Source organism: Paramisgurnus dabryanus, chromosome 6, assembly GCF_030506205.2.
Source record: "Paramisgurnus dabryanus chromosome 6, PD_genome_1.1, whole genome shotgun sequence".
Lineage (NCBI taxonomy): Eukaryota > Metazoa > Chordata > Actinopteri > Cypriniformes > Cobitidae > Paramisgurnus > Paramisgurnus dabryanus.
Genome location: NC_133342.1, coordinates 25485992 through 25505320, shown reverse-complemented (window position 1 = coordinate 25505320; position 19329 = coordinate 25485992). Strand labels below are relative to the sequence as shown.

At 36.2% G+C, this 19329-nt stretch overlaps 1 protein-coding gene across 1 annotated transcript in view; it reads right to left on the bottom strand.

The window, feature by feature from the left end:
• pld1a (phospholipase D1a) overlaps positions 1-19329 on the bottom strand; it is a 39022-nt gene that overhangs the window by 10154 nt on the left and 9539 nt on the right. The window contains exons 3-19 of the mRNA XM_065276334.1: positions 18981-19150; positions 18755-18897; positions 16563-16674; positions 14910-14975; positions 14494-14552; positions 13716-13808; positions 12377-12529; positions 11885-12034; positions 11703-11786; positions 8725-8806; positions 8205-8315; positions 7940-8131; positions 7569-7764; positions 2772-2900; positions 2516-2634; positions 2233-2346; positions 1718-1828 (exon numbers count right to left, since the gene is read on the bottom strand). Of these exons, the coding sequence (XP_065132406.1) occupies positions 1718-1828; positions 2233-2346; positions 2516-2634; positions 2772-2900; positions 7569-7764; positions 7940-8131; positions 8205-8315; positions 8725-8806; positions 11703-11786; positions 11885-12034; positions 12377-12529; positions 13716-13808; positions 14494-14552; positions 14910-14975; positions 16563-16674; positions 18755-18897; positions 18981-19150 (2084 nt within the window). The remainder of the gene's footprint in view (positions 1-1717; positions 1829-2232; positions 2347-2515; positions 2635-2771; positions 2901-7568; positions 7765-7939; positions 8132-8204; positions 8316-8724; positions 8807-11702; positions 11787-11884; positions 12035-12376; positions 12530-13715; positions 13809-14493; positions 14553-14909; positions 14976-16562; positions 16675-18754; positions 18898-18980; positions 19151-19329) is intronic.

Here is a 19329-nt window from a genome sequence, read left to right as displayed (position 1 = left end):
ACTTATCCATTGTTAACTTTTATACCCACTATAGCCTATGGACTGCTTTTAATATTAATAGGGATCGCAATAATGAGAAAATATCCTCCCGTATGTCATGCCCCACCTGAAATTCCCCACACTTTAAGAAACGCTGGTTTAGTTCCTCTGGCAGAGTGGAAAAAAAACATAAAAAAAATAAAAAGTAACACAAATAAGATTACATTTAAAAAAGTAATAAGTATTAAAAAAGTGAAAAACCAACAGTGTTGTAGCATGCATTTTGCACCATGACTACACATTACAGGAACACACCGAGCCAATGTACACATTGCCCATGTGCACGCATCTAGGTCCAAATTTGCCCAAACGTCTGTTCTGCAGCATTGTAAGAGATAACTTTCTATACCAACAGAAAATTGGAAACCAAAAGAGCTAGTGACTGCACTCATACAAAACATAAACAAAGCAGTGCTTGCAAAAAAACGCTGCTCCCTCTTGACTTATTGTGCACGGGTTGGCTATGCGGAACAGCCAATCAAAATGATTAGACTCCCAGATGAGCTCCACTGCCAACATGGTGAATTGGCCAAAAAAGGATGACACCGAAAAAAAATAAGTCAGACGAAGCTGAAAACATGTTTCGGCTTGGTGTGTACACTGCAAAAAATGAATGTCTTACTTAGTATTTTTGTCTTGTTTTTTAATATAAAGATCAAAAAATTCTTAAATTGAGATTCAGTAGATTTACTTGGTAAGAAAGTGACTTAAGATATTAAGTCTTGTTTATTGAAATAAATGGTGAAAATCAAGAGTTTTTTTTACTTAAAACCAGTCAAAATATCTGCCAGTGCAGTAAGAAAAATAAACTTAATTCCAGTTTTAACTTAATTCAGTAAACTTAAAGTTTATTTTTCTTACTGCACTTTCAGATATTCTGACTTGTTTTAATAAAAAAACTCTTGATTTTCATTATTTATTTCAATAAACAAGACTTAATATATTAAGCCACTTGCCTACCAAGTAAATGTATCTCAATTAGTGCTGGGCATAGATTGATCTAGATTAATCTCATACAAAATAAAAGTAGCCTTATTTTTTGCATATTGTACGAGTTTGTACTGTGTTTAAATATTATGTATATTTAAACACACACACACACACACACACACACACACACACACACACACACACACACACACACACACACACACACACACACACACACACACACACTTAAGACATTTATATATCATTATATATATTTATATATTATTATATATGTATATGTGTATGTGAGATATATATATATATATATATATATATATATATATATATATATATATATATATATATATATATATATATATATATATATATATATATATATATATATATATATATATATATATATATATCACATAATACACATACACATACACATATACAAATATAAATAAATTATACACATGTAATTGTTTCTTAAATACATACATGAATGTGTGTGTATTTATATATAAATAATAATTACACACAGCACAAACTCATATATTTTGCAAAAAAATACTTTTATTTTGTATGAGATTAATCTAGATCAATCTATGCCCAGCACTAATTTCAATTTAAGAATTTGTAGATGTTTATATTAGAAAACAAAACAAAAATACTAAGTAAGACATTCATTTTTTGCAGTGTACTTAGCTTTAAAAGAACAGCTAGATAAGGGGTGATAGTTTACCTCGATGTAAATGAAGTGTTTGCTCTTGGCAATGACTTGAATGTAGGCATTATGAATGGATTCCTCGTGGTGTTTGATTCCCGCAGACCAGTCTGCTGCTGACCGTAGAACCTGAAAGACAAATTCAAAGTATGGTCCTAAAAGGGGTAATGTCATTGCGATTCAAACTTATGACCCCATTCTTTCTTTATTCTTTACGTCATTCCAGCATTTTGGGCTATTTTCATGGCAAATCCATACATAAGTTGATTCGCACAAATAAATCCATACACAGTTTGGGGTAGGGGCAATTTCTTATCTTCAATTCACCTAAAATTGCATGTTTTTGGCCTATGGGAGGAAACCGGAGAACATGCAATCTTCGCACAGAAAGGCCACCTGACATAGCTGCATGGGGCTCAAATCCAGGACCTACTTGCTACCCACTGAGCCACTGTGCCACCCCATGACCTCATTCTACCAGTTGAGCTATTGTATAGCCAGGTGCTTATAAACAACAGGTGTTTGTTTCTTACCTGAACTTTAGTTTGGACACAGTCTGGCACTTGGTATTTGAGATCATTGCCTGTGCTGTGTGATTTAGGCAGCAGGAACGGGTAGGAAAGTGATCTGTACTTCGGCTTCATTATCTTCAAGAACAAAGAAAGTCAGTTTATTGTGGCAGAACCGGATAAGGCTACAACAAGTGTCAATGTTTAAAGTTGGGTTTAAGAAGCACACAAACGTAATTTAACCTGTCAGGCATAAAAGAAGTGTTTGGGTCAAAGCCCAGCGGCAGAGGCGTGGTAAATATCCTACCTTGGTAAAGTTCCAGCGCTGTATAAAGTGCCTGGCTACATCTCTGGCCGCTTTCCCATGCACCACTGAGGCGATGTCATGCCAGGGCATTCTGGGTGTTGTATACCTGTCAATAAAATCTACAGCCGAACACGGTGTTACCAAACAAGATTTTAAAGATCTGCAAACAACTGCTTTTAATAAGACAATTAACCCTAATTAATGATCAATGTAATGAGTAAAACAAAAGCTGCCAGGCAGTAAAAGTGTGGCTCACCGTCAAAAGGCTTATCCAGCTGAACCCAGTCTTTGTAAACAAAGTTGCAATAGTCTTTGCCATGCCAGAAGCGCGTGTTCCCTATCAGTTCCCCGACTCCTGTTTGAAGACTGTGCACCGAGCCACTCTCTGAACAAACAAAAGTCACACAAAATCACAACACCACGTTAAGTTACAGAGCAGAAATGAAGGCATACACATACTGAACTGTACTGACATTTTGCACATCCACAAAATATTAAAGAACGAAGGTTATGAATAGACTATACAGTGGCCTACAGTTGTATAAAAGCAATTGGTTGTTTATAACCATATATCAGCGTGCTGTGATTCAGTCATAAGATGATAAATACCCCATAACACACTATTGCTTATTATTACATTTTTTAAACTGTGCACTATATTAAGTGCATTATAAGTATTGCTTAATTGAACAAAGACTTAGGAGCCATTATGTATGATTCAGTACATATTTAGTACACTGGAAACAGTTTAGCAGTAGCTGCCATTGCAAATGATTAAATAACAGACATCAGACCAGGTAAACACTACACAAATTATCACATTTTATACCACTGGTCTGTTGCTGTATTCTGATTGGTTGAGAAATGTTTTGTGGGCATGCATTATTTTTGAATAACCAGACACCTAACTTGTCAAATGTCTTAAAAATAGGCACCAGAGCAACCTTGGGTGTGCATTATTTTCTTATAATTCAATGCCCTGTCGTCAATTATTCCTTACTGTACTGACACGTAACAAACATGCATGAACAAAGCCATTAAGAGCCATGCACTTTATGTGTGGTGAAGCTGCTTTTAATGAAAACAATAACTTATTTGATATTTTTTGTTTTTGCAGAGTCAACAAAATTAATACAAACACCTACAAATTCAATATATGCAAGCAAGTACTTGTATGAGATCGATCTTGTGTTTTTCATATTAACTTCTAGTATAAATGATCAAAATAATAAGAAAATGAGCATATTGCAGACATGGCATTAATTTTATACAAATGTTCAATACACAAGAAGTTAATACTGTGTTATTTACATATTTAACAAACCTTTTCTCAGTTTTAGCAATGTAAACAGTTCCAAAAAAAAACCCACAGCGAAAGCACACAGCTGTTTGGAGTATCATTTTATTGTGACTTTTTAAGGTTCGGGATACGGTATATGGATAATTTAGGATAAATCTGAGAAGTGCTGATCTGCTCTTGGTCTAGACTCGGTCTCGTCTTGTTTTAATCTCAACCCCCCAAAGTCTTGGGGCCCTATCTTGCACCCAGCGCAATTGACTTTGTCAGTGACGCATGTATCATTCGTATTTTGCACCGGCGCACAGCGGGTTTTTCCCTCCACAGACGCACGTCGGCAAACTAGGGAATGAACTTGCGCTCCCTGGGCGGTTCAGCGCAAAAAAGGAGGCGTGTTGCGGCGCAAACCATCCCAGATGCTATTTTGCAGTTTCAAAAAACAATTGCACCACTGACCAAAAAAAAAAACTAGTCTAAAGTCAGTGGCGCGTTGCCAAGGTTCATTATGCTATTTAAAGGGCACATGCTTGACCATAATGTATAGCGTGCACAACACGCACACACTTTGCTTATCTAATCTACACAGATGCAACAGTTATTTTTGCAAATCATAAATTGTTACAATAAAAAATATTAACACATGAGATAAGGGGAATCATAGTGGTAAGCATTGTGGTGACAGTTTTTATTTATTGTGTGGCTGCGTTAAAAAATTCTCATGCAAATAACGATTAAAATATTTTCATATTTGTTGTGTGGCTGTATGTAAATAATAATAAAAATGTTTTCATAAGAAACCTTAATGTATATGAACTTGACTTGACAAGGGCCCTTGGTCTTTTTTGGTCTTGACACACGCTGATCTCGATTTAGGTGGTGTGTTGTTAAAGAATCAGTGACAATCGAAATCTCCTTTGTAATAGTTGATTAATCGCGAGTTCGCATCTCATCTGATTCAGAAATTTAAGGTCATAGCAATTTCGGTAAAGCACATCTCTGCTGTCTAGTCTTTAAGCCAGTCACAAACACACTTAATCCTCTCCCAGATCGACTGCAGACTGATCTATATTGTGTCACCTCTGCCAAAGAGAGCAAACAGGGAGAGCTAAAGCAAGAAAATGATGGGACGTTTGCTCAAGCAGGGGAGAGAGTCTGGAGTCACACCCACTAACAGCCAGAGATGATAACATCACTCCACATCCAGCAGAGAGAGAAAAAAGAGAGGAAGACTACAATGACTGACAGCAACAGGTGAAAGTAAATGCTTTAACCTTCTTGTAATTTTTAACTGATCCAGATAGTTAAGAGATAATAGGAAATGTAAAGTTTTTGCCAGGCTTTGTTCTTCATAATATTTTGCTATTATTTACTTCTTAGTACATGTACCTATCTTTTAGGGTTTTCAAAGAATGAATTAGACCAGCGCATGTAACAACTTCAGAGCACTTGTTAAAAGGACACTCCATTTTTTCTTTAATAGGCTCATTTTTTCACCTCCCCTAGAGTAAAACATTTTATTTTTGAATCCATTCAGCCTATCTCTGGGTCTGGCAGTACCACTTTTAGCATAGCTTAGCACAATCTATTGAATCTAATTAGACCATTAGCGTGACCAGACATTCCCGTTTTCCGGGGACAGTCCCATTTTTTGGTGTTCAATCCCCGAAAATGTCCCCATTTTACAGCACGTCCAAAACAACCAGAAAAAATACACAAAAAAACACGATTATTCGTTTTTGGAGTCCCAGACCGGAGCAATCATGTAATGATTATTTTTACCAGCAGAGGGGGTCGCAAGCTACACTGATTACTTGATCGCACGTCACTGCTTTAGCGAATAAGAATTTACTACAAGACATGAGAAAGCGTCATCAAGTTATCATCAATCAACTTATCTTAAGATATCAAAACAGTCAAAGTTATCGGGGTTAAGGTGCTTAAGTAACTACTCATGTTAAATTAAAGTAATAAACCAATGAAGTGAACTGATGGTACAGCATAGTACTGAGAATTTGTTATTATTCCTTCTGTTCTTCACGTTTACAATGCTATTAAATCAGCTGAAGTAGTACTTTTGAAGTGAATTTGATAAGGTATGTCATATCTGTACATTGTATATAAAAAAATACATTTAGGCTACATAAATTGTTCAATTAATTGAAGTAGAAACACTGCAAAAAGAATTTTTTTACTGTTGTTATCTATGAATTAAAAATGGGAACAAAACCTTTTTATTGTTTTCGGTTCACTGCAAAAAAAAAGACTCTCTTACATAGTATTTTTTTCTTGTTTTTTAGTAAAATATCTTAGATCAGGATGCATTTTCTTGATGAGAAAAATGACATAAGAAAAAGTCTAGTTTTTAGACCAAAAATATGAATATGCTTAAAACAAGCAAAAAATTTCTGCCAAGTGCCAACATGTAATTCAAGAAAAAAATGATTACCCCATTGGCAGATTTTTTTGCTTGTTTTATGTGATTTTGCATCTTGATTTAAGAATTTGTAGATATTTGTACTGAAAACAAGACAAAAATACTAATCCTGTTTTTTTTCTTTCTTTTTTTTTTGCAGTGAAACCATAACAATAAAAAGACAAAAACATTCAAAAAAGGTTTTGTCCCCATTTTTTACGCATAAATAGCAACATATGAGATTTTAATAATATTTTGACCATTGAACTAGGAACTGTCCCTGGTTTTCATTAAAAAATCTGGTCACCTTACATTAGCATCGTACGGAGCCCCTAAGGGGACATGGAGCAAAAATTAAATAAAGTTTAGTTTCATATGCTCACGCGAAACTTTCATGTGCTCACGCGAAACTTTCATGTGCTCACGCGAAACTTTCATGGGCTCACGCGAAACTTTCATGGGCTCACGCGAAACTTTCATGGGCTCACGCGAAACTTTCATGTGCTCACGCGAAACTTTCATGTGCTCACGCGAAACTTTCATGTGCTCACGCGAAACTTTCATGTGCTCACGGGAAACCTTCATGTCCAGAATTTTTTTTTTAAGTTTAGTTTTGCGTGCTCAAGGAAAACTATCGTGTGGTCGCATGAAACTTTTGATTTCAACTACTAAACTTAACTTAAAAAAAAAATCTGCACATGAAAGTTTTGCGTGAGCACATGAAAGTTTCACGTGAGCACATGAAACTACATTTTTGATTTTTTTTACTCCAATGTCACCTTAGGGGCTCGGTAGCATCGCGCTCCAAAATGACTTTTAAGTTGTGATTTTCTAGGCAGACATGGCTAGGAACTATAATCTCATTCTGGCATAATAATCAAGGACTTTGCTGCCGTACCATGGGTGCAGCAGGCGCAATAATATTACGCAGCAGCCGAAAAGATTCCCCAGCCATTTAAAGTTAACAAGGGGACTATTTTCGGGCACCAAGTGAACCTAAGGAAGACAGGTGTTTTGCCTACTATACAGTTAAGATCACACAGGAATTAAGGGCCATTCACATTATGGATGCTAACACTTATTATAACAAATACAGCTTTCTAAATGAAAAAGAAAAGCAGATTTTACACCCCAACTATAACGATAAATATACAAGAAATGATATCGTTGGGATCAGTTTAGTCAGTTTTTTTATGCAGCTGATGAACAATAAACCATTGACAGCCACCTAAAATAAATAATATAACGTTATTGTGATATCTCCGTGGTGTGGATGCTATTATAGTTATAGTATATATAAATATCTCTTATATTTTTCCACTAGTTACAGCTGAGTCTCTTACTGTTTGAGCTATCGATGCTGCTGATACTGTCGGTATGATGAAGACCACGCTGGAGATGATGGTACAGGCTAAAACGTGCCCTGCGAGTACGACCAATGCCTTTCAGTTTGGGCAGATCCACTGAGTCACCAACCATTGAACTGCTGCCATTTCCACTGGAGGAAACTTTTTTCTTGGGTGTGGATGAATTTGAAGCCTAAACAGACATTTCCACAACATTACAACTGGCAGGAAAATCAAGTCATAGACAAAAATGAGTTAGGTGTCTCATCCATGGGTGTGGCAACAACACTGCAGCCAAAGTAGGTAATAACGGGCTTCATACAGTACACGGCAATGACTGTTTTGTGTGTGCATGTGTTGTCTCTAACCTCCTCTATTGCCTGGGCAACAGAACGCGTGACGCTGCCCACATCCGTCAACCGGTGCTCACAATCATCCCAACGACCGTACGCAAGGTCAATCCCTCCCACAAAAGCAACTGATTGGTCAATGACCACAATCTTCTCGTGATGTGCCCATAAGTAGACAGAGGATGAGACGTGATCAGGGTGTCTCATCACCTATTGAAAGGGAGGAGTGTTAATATCTGTAGTCATAAGAAGATACACGCATAATAAGTCATAAAAAGGTTACCTTGATGTTAGCGTGAAGGTGCATCAGCGTTCTTTTGCTGTATTCGCTATTGATGCCGAGTGCCAGCTCTACTTCCTTATAGAGCATCACAAAGATTTTCACCCCTTGTTGCTAAAATCAAACAAAATTAAAGTTAATGTCTATTTATGAAGCACTTTTTAAAACTAATTTAGCAGACTGAAACAAAACTTGCATTTTGGGATGAAATCTAGGTAAACTATATAAAGAATTGACACATAGTAAATGCTTACTAGGGGCTGAAGATGTTCAGATTAGCTACAGTACAGTACTGTATGTAATGAACAGACATCATGTATCAGTGAAATAATATGTTTGAGGAGGACAGATGTTCCAATACTGAAATCTGTGGCGGTTTCCGGAGAGCTCACAGCGGGCTGGGTTATTAAAGTTTAAATGATTTCCACCATTAAATACTTCACATTAACGTAAAATTATCATGAGGATGGCATCAATTAATAGGAAAAATGAAAACCCGTTGAATCATTTTCAGGGGACTTACAGCCTTGCGTTTCAAAATGCAGTCTAGCCTCCAGCGATTGCCCTCCATCACAGGTCTCTTCAGAAAGATCTCAGGGCTCAACCTGCACCACAAATCCAATGAAATATCAGGAACTCATATATGACCAGCATGTGTGTAGAGCAAAAATAACAAATTATTATGTTCATAGTTTTGTTGTGCATATTGGATATAATTATTATTGTCGTTTAAATCAAATAAGGGTGCTGTGTTGTTTTGGGCAGGGAAGTTTAGTTCTCAACAACACTGTTGACTTATATTTAGTACCTAACATCTAACAATGAGTCAATTCTGAATAATACCGTACAATCCTCCCATACTGTTTTCCGTTTGCAAATGCTCTCCCAACTTGACTTTAAATACATGACTTGAATGTTTGATCTTTCCTACTCAACTTGTACAAAAGTGTTTCAGTGAAAGCCATTAAAACTACATCAGAAACGCATTAAGATCCTCTTGCATAGCCATCCACCCCCTCACACACAGACAGAATCAGACCATTGGTCTATTCGAGGCGTGATATTTTTGAAATAAGGAGGAATGGAAATTCGACACCAGTGAGGTGAGAGATTCTTCTCATGAGACTGGTGTTGATCTACAACATACAACTCCCACTCGGAGCCCATGCTTCACTTTCACAGGCTCTCCATGTCAGATTAGAAAGCCTATCGCTTTGGCACCACAGCTCATTACAGTGTACATACCGTAAGTGCATTTTGCACTAGATGAGTGGGTGCTTTTTTAAACGTGGTCCGTGTCAATTTTAGCGACATCTAGCGGTGAGATTGTGATATTCCAACCAGCAGCTAATACCTTAAAGAGCACCTATTGTCCGATTCACTATCCTACATTTCCTTTGGTGTGTGAGTGTGTATTAGCACATGTTAACGATATGCAAAAGGTACAAAGCCCAAAGTTAGCTGGCCAATCAGGGACACAACGCTTTTCTAATCGATGAGTTTTGTACAAAATCCATGCGTTTCAGGAACAGAATGAAACTGGAGTTACAAAAATGTACGGTACAGTATTTTTTTAACCATAAACCATGCAAACATATTATACCAAATTCACAAAATAAAGTTTTTTTAGCAATGAAATAGGTGCACTTTAATTGTAAAACACATATGGTAGCTGCCATAAGAAAAACATGTCAACGTTTGAGACAACATAGGGATGAAACATGACGGCGACTCTAATTTAAGGGGACCCACAGTTTATGGAGATAAAAACGACTTATTTCAAAGTAATAAAAACATTTATGTATATTATTAGTGTTGTAGTCGAAACTACCTAAACCGAGACCAAGTCATGACCAAGACCGAGACAAGACCAAGACCAGTGCAAGTCACTGCATTAAAACACTTATGATAAAATGTGGAATATACAGATGATTAGGCACTTCTTGTCTGTGTGTGTGTGTGTGTGTGTGTGTGTGTGTGTGTGTGTGTGTGTGTGTGTGTGTGTGTGTGTGTGTGTGTGTGTGTGTGTGTGTGTGTGTACCTGGTAATAATCACGTTTTGGGGACCAATTGTCCCCACAAAGATAGGAATACCAGTGTTTTTGTGACCTTGTGGGGACATTTTGATGTCCCCATGAGGAAACAAGCTTATAAATCAAACAAGATGATGTTTATTGAAAATCTAAGGTACAAGAAAGGTTTTTGTGATGGTTGGGGTTAGGGAATGGGGCAGGTAAGGGGAATAGAATATACAGTTTGTATGGTATAAAATGTATTACGTCTATGGAATGTCCCCACATAACATGGAAACCAGAATGTGTGTGTGTGTGTGTGTGTGTGTGTGTGTGTGTGTGTGTGTGTGTGTGTGTGTGTGTGTGTGTGTGTGTGTGTGTGTGTGTGTCATCAGAGAAGTTGATAAAATAATCAAAGGCATTGCAGATATATGGGAATTTATCTTTGTTTATAAGAAAATAAAAGCAAACAAACACTAAAGAGCTGAAATAAATGTAACCATTTATGTTTTTCCATGGCTTGCCATACACAATTCAGCTGTTTTCAGTATTAAAATTAGAAAAATTGTCATTGGGAGAAACTTAAACAATACTTAAATAATGCCAACATCATATGCCAAACCTGAATAAACTGCATAAAATTAAGGATAAAAATAAATTTGTGATGTGCCATCAGTTGTGGTCTTGACTGGTCTTGAAATAAAATTCTGAGTCCTCTTTGTCTGAGACCGAGACGAGACAGAGTTAAAATGCGGTCGATTCCAAGACGAGACCAAGACCTTTAAAAAGTGGTCTTGGGACCGGTCTCGGTCTCGAAAACTACAACACTATATATTATATTGCATTTCTGTCAAGAGATCCTACTAAAAGTTACACAATAACCAACCAAGCCAAATATTTCTGGTGCAATAATCATGGGAGATTTTGATACATTTTGGGACACCACCCTTAGTAATTGCCCCTCTTGTCCACTAATACCACCTTCAGTACCAATAGGGCTGGGTGATCTATTTAAAAAATTGGAGATATTGGGTTGTTATTTTTTAAATTATATTTAATTTACATTTTCATTATTTTTGTTTTCACTCTACAATCATTTAAAAGGTTATTATATTTTGCCCCAATTAAAAGAAAAAAATATTAATTAGGAAAGAAAATTCAGATTATGTTATAACGCCTGAAAATTTGCAATTACAGGTATGCAAACTGAACAATGCACCAATCAACCAATGAAAGACCAGAACATGAGTGTTCAGGAAACATAATGTTACCCTGTCACATTTGCGATTTACTGTTTTCTAAAAAAAGCATCTACCTACATAAAAATAAATAACTTTTGTGAAAATACAACCTTGATATCATAAATATTGAATGATGTAATATGTTAATGAGTTAAATGATTAAGTGAACTTTGCAGCGTGCAAGTTTGATGCTCTTAATTTCATAATAATATTTTATTGTGTAGTATTCTTGGTAAAATGTGTACATACCACCAGTCTGTAATGAATATTTCCTCTTTGGCTTCTTCCAGTGCATTAGCAACATCCTCCATGTAAGTTTTTCCATTCACATACCTAGACAATCAGATTCAATTTCAGTCTATTTCTTAATGATCAAATATTATAGGATGAAATAAATCGAGTAGGTTACTAAATTGTACCATTAAATGTACCATTTAGAGGGTATGTTCTCCTCCTCTCGGGCAAAAGATCCAAATCGGTGGGTCCTTAAAAAGGCCTTGCCGTGTTTCCGGACAAAGCTTTCAATGGCCTGACCCCACCACCGGGCATGTCTGTAACTGGTGAATTTTAACACCAGTTTCCTGTAAAAGATACACACACAGTTTTTAAATCTTCATGGGGACTTTTAACTGACTTTTTTTGTATAGCTAATACCTTCCAGCTCATAGACCAAACCTTAAAGAAACATTTATTGCATATTTGAATTCTAATTCTGATGTTTAATAAGCCATTACAGGGACCGTTTGTTGGCCCCCACAATGTAGATCATCTCAAGTTTTCAGAATCTTGTGGGGACATTTGGTACAGTACCCACCAGACAAAACTTGACCTATGCACACAAACCAGCTATCAATGAGCTGACAGACAAGTTAGAAATATCACATTAGAAATTAATTTTAGATTGACCATCTCATTTAATGTACCTAGACAGGTTTTCTATGCCCACTCCATGCTTGGTCTCTGTGTGTTTGGAGTCCATATTGATGCTGAACTCATTGTCTACCAGTAGGACAAATGAAATGGCACCGGTGTCTGGCTTCATATACAGCAAAAAAGAGTCCTTCACAATAAGCCACCTAAACACAGAGAACAAATCAGTAAATCATTAGTTAATAACATTGTTTTCCATGCTCTGTGCGCCCAACCAAACAACGTCTGTTACCCTGGACTACAAAATCAGTCTCAGCATGGGTATATTTGTAACAAAAGCCAAAAATACATTGTATCGGTCAAAAATATAGATTTTTCTTTTATGCCAAAAATCATATGAAATTTACAAAATATCACAATCTTTATATAATATCCTACCATAAATGTCAAAATGTATTTTATTGCAGTTGCTACTGACTTCATTTGAAAAACTTTAAAAGCGATTTTCTGAATATTTAGATCCCCCAAGATTCCAGATTTTCAAATATTTTTATCTTGGACAAATATTGTCCTATCCTAACAAACCATACATCAATGGAAAGCTCAACTTTCAGACAAATTAATAGAAATTCAGAAAAAATTGACCATTTTATGACCTGTATTGTGGTCCATGGTCACAAATATCACTTTGTGTTTTGAATGAAAGTGAGAAATGTTTTCAATTCATTTTATTGAACAGATTGTGAGATCACAGTGGCACAAAGAAGAACACTTACAGTGCATGGCACAAAGCTGCAGCACTTTGTAAGTGGCATTGGACAGATTTATTTCGCAAACCGACTCTCTAACTTCAAACTGGCAAGTGCGGTACAGGTGTGGCAGGGCATACAAACAAATCCAACACTTACACTTGACCACAGAAATATATTTGATTTGGCGGATTTATTTTAAAGTGGCACTAGAGGGTAAACAACACATTATTTTTTACCTAATTTGCAAAGTAGATATACTGTAATTGTAAATCAGAGATCTCCAAATGGGGTCGTGAACTCCAAAAGTGGGCGGTAGCTCCAAAAGAGTGCAGTTAGGGTCTATGTGTCAAGTAGAGGAAGACACAACCCCTATTTGTAGATCTCCAGTCTGTAATTTTACCTTTCTCGAATGCAAACCATATTGTATTTGCAGAACAAGAGATAAACAACATGCAAGTCTCCAATAAGACCCCTCCCTGCTTTTTGTAGATAACATAACACTGCTTTAAATAATCTGGCAAAGCTTAAAGCTCAAAGTGGAGTGCCCAGCCTCACTGTATGCAATATCTACTATTTCAGCTTTTATAGACTTCATTGTTTTAGGTTGTGCTTTAAGAATAACTTGTCATTACAAAATTACCTCTTTGACCAGCGGTAACAGATTTCATTGTGGCCACAGCAGTTCATGCCTGGGATTCGGTGACCTCCAGACCTTTTATATACAATGCCTTCTCTGAGAAAAACAAACATAGCATCGTGTTAACAAGGGAATCTCACAAAATCTTGTCAAATGTTAAAAAAATCGAATAAATTACACCATGTAAAAAATCTTTTTTGTTAAATCAACTCAGATTTACAAGTCATGTTAACTTACTGTTATTAATCTGGACAAGAAACAAGAAATGAGTTGCTACAACTTATAAAATTAAGTCGACTTTCAACTATATTTTATAGTTATAACAACTCTCATCTATAGTTATAACAACTCATCTATAGTTATTACAACTCATCTATAGTTATAACAACTCATCTCTAGTCAAGATAAATAATAGTAAGTTGAAATGACTTGTAAATCTGAGTTGATTCAACAAAATCATTTTTACAGTGCATTTATTTATATGAATAAACATCAATGTTAAACATGCAGATGCATTACACATAATCCAAATTAATGTAATAAAAAGATTGTCATAATAATAATAATAATAATAATATTATGTTCACAATAATGAATAAAAATCTTAATGGTCATACATTTTTTTAATTTTATGTATGTGAATTCTTTAAGATTCACCCTAATGTTGCAAACAATTCTAAACATAGCCCAAGATCATTTCAGCACCATTCTTAAAATTGTTGGTTACTAAGAGACAACAACAACACAACAGCTTGCCAAAACAGATAGAGTTTGTCCTTACAAGCCTTTAGGGCCCAAATCCTGAATGAAGGACAACTGGCTCACATCAATAAACTCCATCTAAAAAAAGAGAAACAATTCTGCTTAATACCAGTGAGACAGACATACGGTTTCAATTAAAAGAAATTGACACTAAATCCTCAGCTTTATTGACCCTCGGAGGATATTAAAGTGAAGAGAGAAGGAATTTTAAGGGGAGAGATAGGAAAAATGAAGTGAATTACGGATGTCCTTGATTAAAGCTGTTGAAATAGCAAAAAGTGAGCTCAGAGACCTGCACATTAGCATGGTCAGGAGGACACACATATTGATCCTAAGACACTGCTTCATTACAGATAACTCAATGTGTGCTCCATAGGGCTTGAATTCTTTACATTTACTCCATTGGGTGGAAACTTAGATAAAGTGTGAGCTTACTGTTGCATAGTATTTTCTGTACATTGTCATCCTTAGCAGCTTGTTTAGGTAGTCTTCTAGTTGTTTCTGCAAAGAAACGAAATGCAATTGTTAGTTTGATTAAAGGCACAGTAGGATTTTACCACTAGAGGTCGCAATCCCAACTTTATAAAGGGAAGTGGAACAATGGAAGATTATGTTTTCACCATCCAGAGACATATGAAATTTGCTAATCATGTGTATAGATGAGGTAATGAATAAATGTATTATTATCTGTACATTAGACCACATTATTTATGCCATTTAAATCAATTAGCTGCAAACGCTGCATGCTAGATAATATATAACCACCACTTTCAGCATTTGAACACTAATGTTGCCAGATAGTTTCTAAGCGGAAACCGAGGATAGGGCGGATATTACTTCACTAATAGGCAACAATGACAAGGAATGAACAATTATTTAACATACACACTGTGGAAGTGTTTTCTGGATATTTTATTAAAAAAAATCTTACATGTTGTTACTTTAATACATTTGTTTAATACATTGAGTTTCTGGAGTAAAAATGTCATACAAAATCTACACAGCAAAATGTACTTTTAGCAGGCCAGCTGACATTTTTTTGATATGGTACGTACCTAAATTAATATATGAATTTATCTTTTACTATACACATACATACATACATACATACTGAGCAAAAGTCTTTGGCCACCATGCCAGAATTAGATTTGTTGTTTTTGCAACGTTATAGTGATCATATATAATTGTTTAAAAATGTAAACTGATATGTCAAGTTTTTAGGGTATTTCCCCTTCCACTTGAGCAATAGCAGGACACTGCAGGATCTCTTAAACCTAAATAAAATTAAATCCTAATTTCTAATTTTAAAGAAATTAATCTTTTAACTTCATTCTGCTGAAAAACGGTCAAGATGTGTTTAGTGCCAAGAGAGGTCACACTAAACACTGATGATGGCTTAGGAAGACATTTAGTCCTGAAATTATTATCATTTTTTTGTACATATTTCCTGTATTTTCTGTTTGTATCTTAATAAAATAGATTGAAAAATTAATATGGATAGACATTAAAACTTCTCAATCAAAAAGTCTGGTGATGGTGGCCTAAGAATTTTGCACAATACTGTATATAAAAGTATAGCCTTACATCATTTGTGTGAACATATGGGATTTATTTACCACTATTTATCTGCTCATAAAAGGCGTTAAGTATTTTTTTCTCTTATTTGGCAATACTTTTTGCTTCTCAGAACAGGTTGGTCTGGTTCAGATCTCTTTAAATAAGATTTTCTTGCAAAATATCTACTGTATACAGTAGATACAGTAACATATATAAATACTTTAAAAAAACAGTCCCTCGCCCCTTTTAGCCATTTAAAAGCTTATCCTAGAAATTTTGTAATAGCTCTTACAGTAGCTATTGTGACGCGATCCGTGAACAATACTCCTGTTTTCATGTGACTCAGACTGATGATGTGAAAACCAGAGACTCCACTGGGTGTTGTTTCTACATGTTCTGAGAGCACTACAACATGTCAATGATATGGGAGAGACCCGACCACAGGCTTACACGCCCTGTGACATCACTCTCAACATTCTCTGTAATCACTTTCAGGTCATGTGATCAGGGGTTTGTGATTCAGTGACTCACCCTCCTGCTTGACACTTGCTCTTCTCGTACCAGCTCGTCTCTGCCCCCACGAGGTAACATGGGCATCTGCCTCACCTCGCTCCTCTTGATACTCTTCCTTCTCTCCGTATGACTGAAAGAAAGAAAGAGTATTCAACATCTGATACAAAGAGGCTACAATTCAATAGCTGGGTAATCTGAGAAGAGAAGCAGGTCGACAAAAGGGAAATGGGAGGAGAGGACAAAGGCAGAGAAAAAAGATGATCAATGAAAGAATCTGAGCAGCGCAAGTTATTATAGCTCCTATAAGAACGAGATTAACTACGCTGTTTACATCAGATAGATCACAAGTTGTCAGACAAGACCTGTGACCACCTTTGGTTGGATGTTCCCTCTGTAACTACTGTAGGGATACGTTTTCATGACAACAATGTAGTGAATAACAGAAAAGTTATTCATTTGCATTTATGTAAAAATTACGACAACACTGTCAATAAGATCTGCATTTATATGGATCCACGAAGACTAAATGCACTGTACTGTATGACAGGCCAGTAGATGCCAATGTTATCTTGGCAAGAAACAGTACAAGCCTATGCACATAGACATTTATCTACAGAGAGAAAAATACAAACAGTCAAGACGGTGAAAGCATTTAGCAGTTTTTTATTTAGATGGACGATAAGGTAGGTTTATTTCTAGTGACCCTGGACTAAAAAGTGCCTACATTTTGTACATTTTTTTGGAGAAGAGTTTATAAACGTAGTATTTTGAGATAAGTACATTCTGTGTGAAAAATACCATGTTTTTTACATGTGAAACATGAACGCATGTTATATTGTGCACTGTAAAGACAATCAAAGCTTTAAAAAGGACAAGCAGGACCTTTAACTTCTGGTGGTAGACCTCTGCTGCAAATAATCAAGTCCTTTTTGAGTACATTATTCTTAATAACAAGCAAAATAAATAAGTAATAAATAATTACCTAATTTAAAATCGTAGTTAAAGCATAAATCATAACACTGAGCTAGATTTACTGTTTAAAATTAATGTTAGCTCAAAATCATTAAATTCTTGCCTGGCTGCCAAATCCACATAGTATTGATCCATGCTAGCCGTCTCCCCTTGTCTTCTGAAAACTATTTTTTTATTTTCCACAAGGTTCAGAGGTCAGTAGTCACCAACCAGACCAACAGTTACCGCTGCAATGCACATGCATCCAATGAAACCGTCTGAATTAACGCATGCGTACGACATCACCGTTATCACAGATTCGCGTTTACGTTATTTAAATGGAGACAACAAGGCGTTGCTATTAAAAAGTTTCACTTTAAAACCCTTCTCCAAATGTTTGCGTTTTCAGGTCCCCAAAGCGATGTCATTGTGTAAACAAAAAAAAAAGTGGTTCCCAACCTTTTTCACTTCAAGGCTCCCTAGTTGTCCACAACAATATTTGAAGGCCCCCCCACTCACTAATTTCGCTACTTAAATGGTCAAATAAGAAACATCTTGATTTTTGCTTGTTTTAGCTTATTTTAAATAATTTTAAGTCATCGTGAGGCCACTTGGAAATCTGCTGAGGCCCCCCGTGGGCCCCCGGCCCCTTGGTTGGAAAACACTGGTGTAAACAAACGGCCAAAAAACTTTCCCACTTATGGCTAAAATCATTGTCATGTAAACGGTCCCTAAATGCATATTAAACTAATTTTAGATGTGCATGCTTTACTATACACATTACTCTATTCATTTCATGTACAGTATTTAATAAGCAGGCGCTTTTCTCCAAAGTGAAACATGTGTCAATGATGTGCATGCTTTTCTGAATTTTTACTTATTTTATACATCATAAGTCGCCCCTAACCCCACATAACACATAAAAAACATATCCTTGTTTTAACACAACTTATAAATATGCAGTTGTTTTATCTTGTTGTCTGGTTGTTCAGTAGCTCAGGAGCACAACGGTTGTTGGCTTCCAGACAACACATACTAATAAAACAAATTGTATAAATCTGCCAAATAAATGCAATATAAGTCAGACCGCAAATGCAATGCAGTCACTTCCATTTCTGATTAAAAATGTCATGGTCTGTGTGACTGGATTAAGTTTTGAAACCAGTTGTATTTAGTGCACTTGTGACTGGATCAAAACGGATTACTAAAGTATCAGTGCAGTAGGTGTGAATAAGTTCATATGAAGTGCAGGGTCTGACCTGCGGGTGGGCAGTGGGATCCTCATGAGGGTCTTGTAACGCAGAAGTTCCCTGTGCAGCTCCATAAAATGTTTCTCTTTTCGCTTCACCGTCCAGGTGAAGTTTCCATGCTTCAGCTCTATTTTAAAAACAGCTGGCATTGCCTGTGGACACAGTGGAGTCATGAGATTTTTGAAAGAAGATAACCTACAAAACACATACTGAAAAGTGTATAAGCTTCAGGGACCTTGGACACGCTCCTGTTTTTGGTGATCTTAAAGCGGTCCGGGGTCATAGTGAAGCGTTCCACCTCTAGGATCTTAGCAGTTATGGGGACATTGGTCAGGTACACCTGAGCTTCAGCCTCTTTAAAGCCAACCGTCTTGTACACAGCTGAGAAAGGGATCCGGAAATCTCCTAAAAGAGATGACAGGGCAAATGAGGCATGCCTGAGGAAACTTGAGCTTAGTGTGTGCAAGCATTCAATGCACGTTTTGTGACAATAAGGACATGCTGCAACATGTTGTGGAGTATCTTTAAACTCTTTAGTTTTTTTATCTCTTTTGAACGGACCCAACACACAACATGTTCCCATC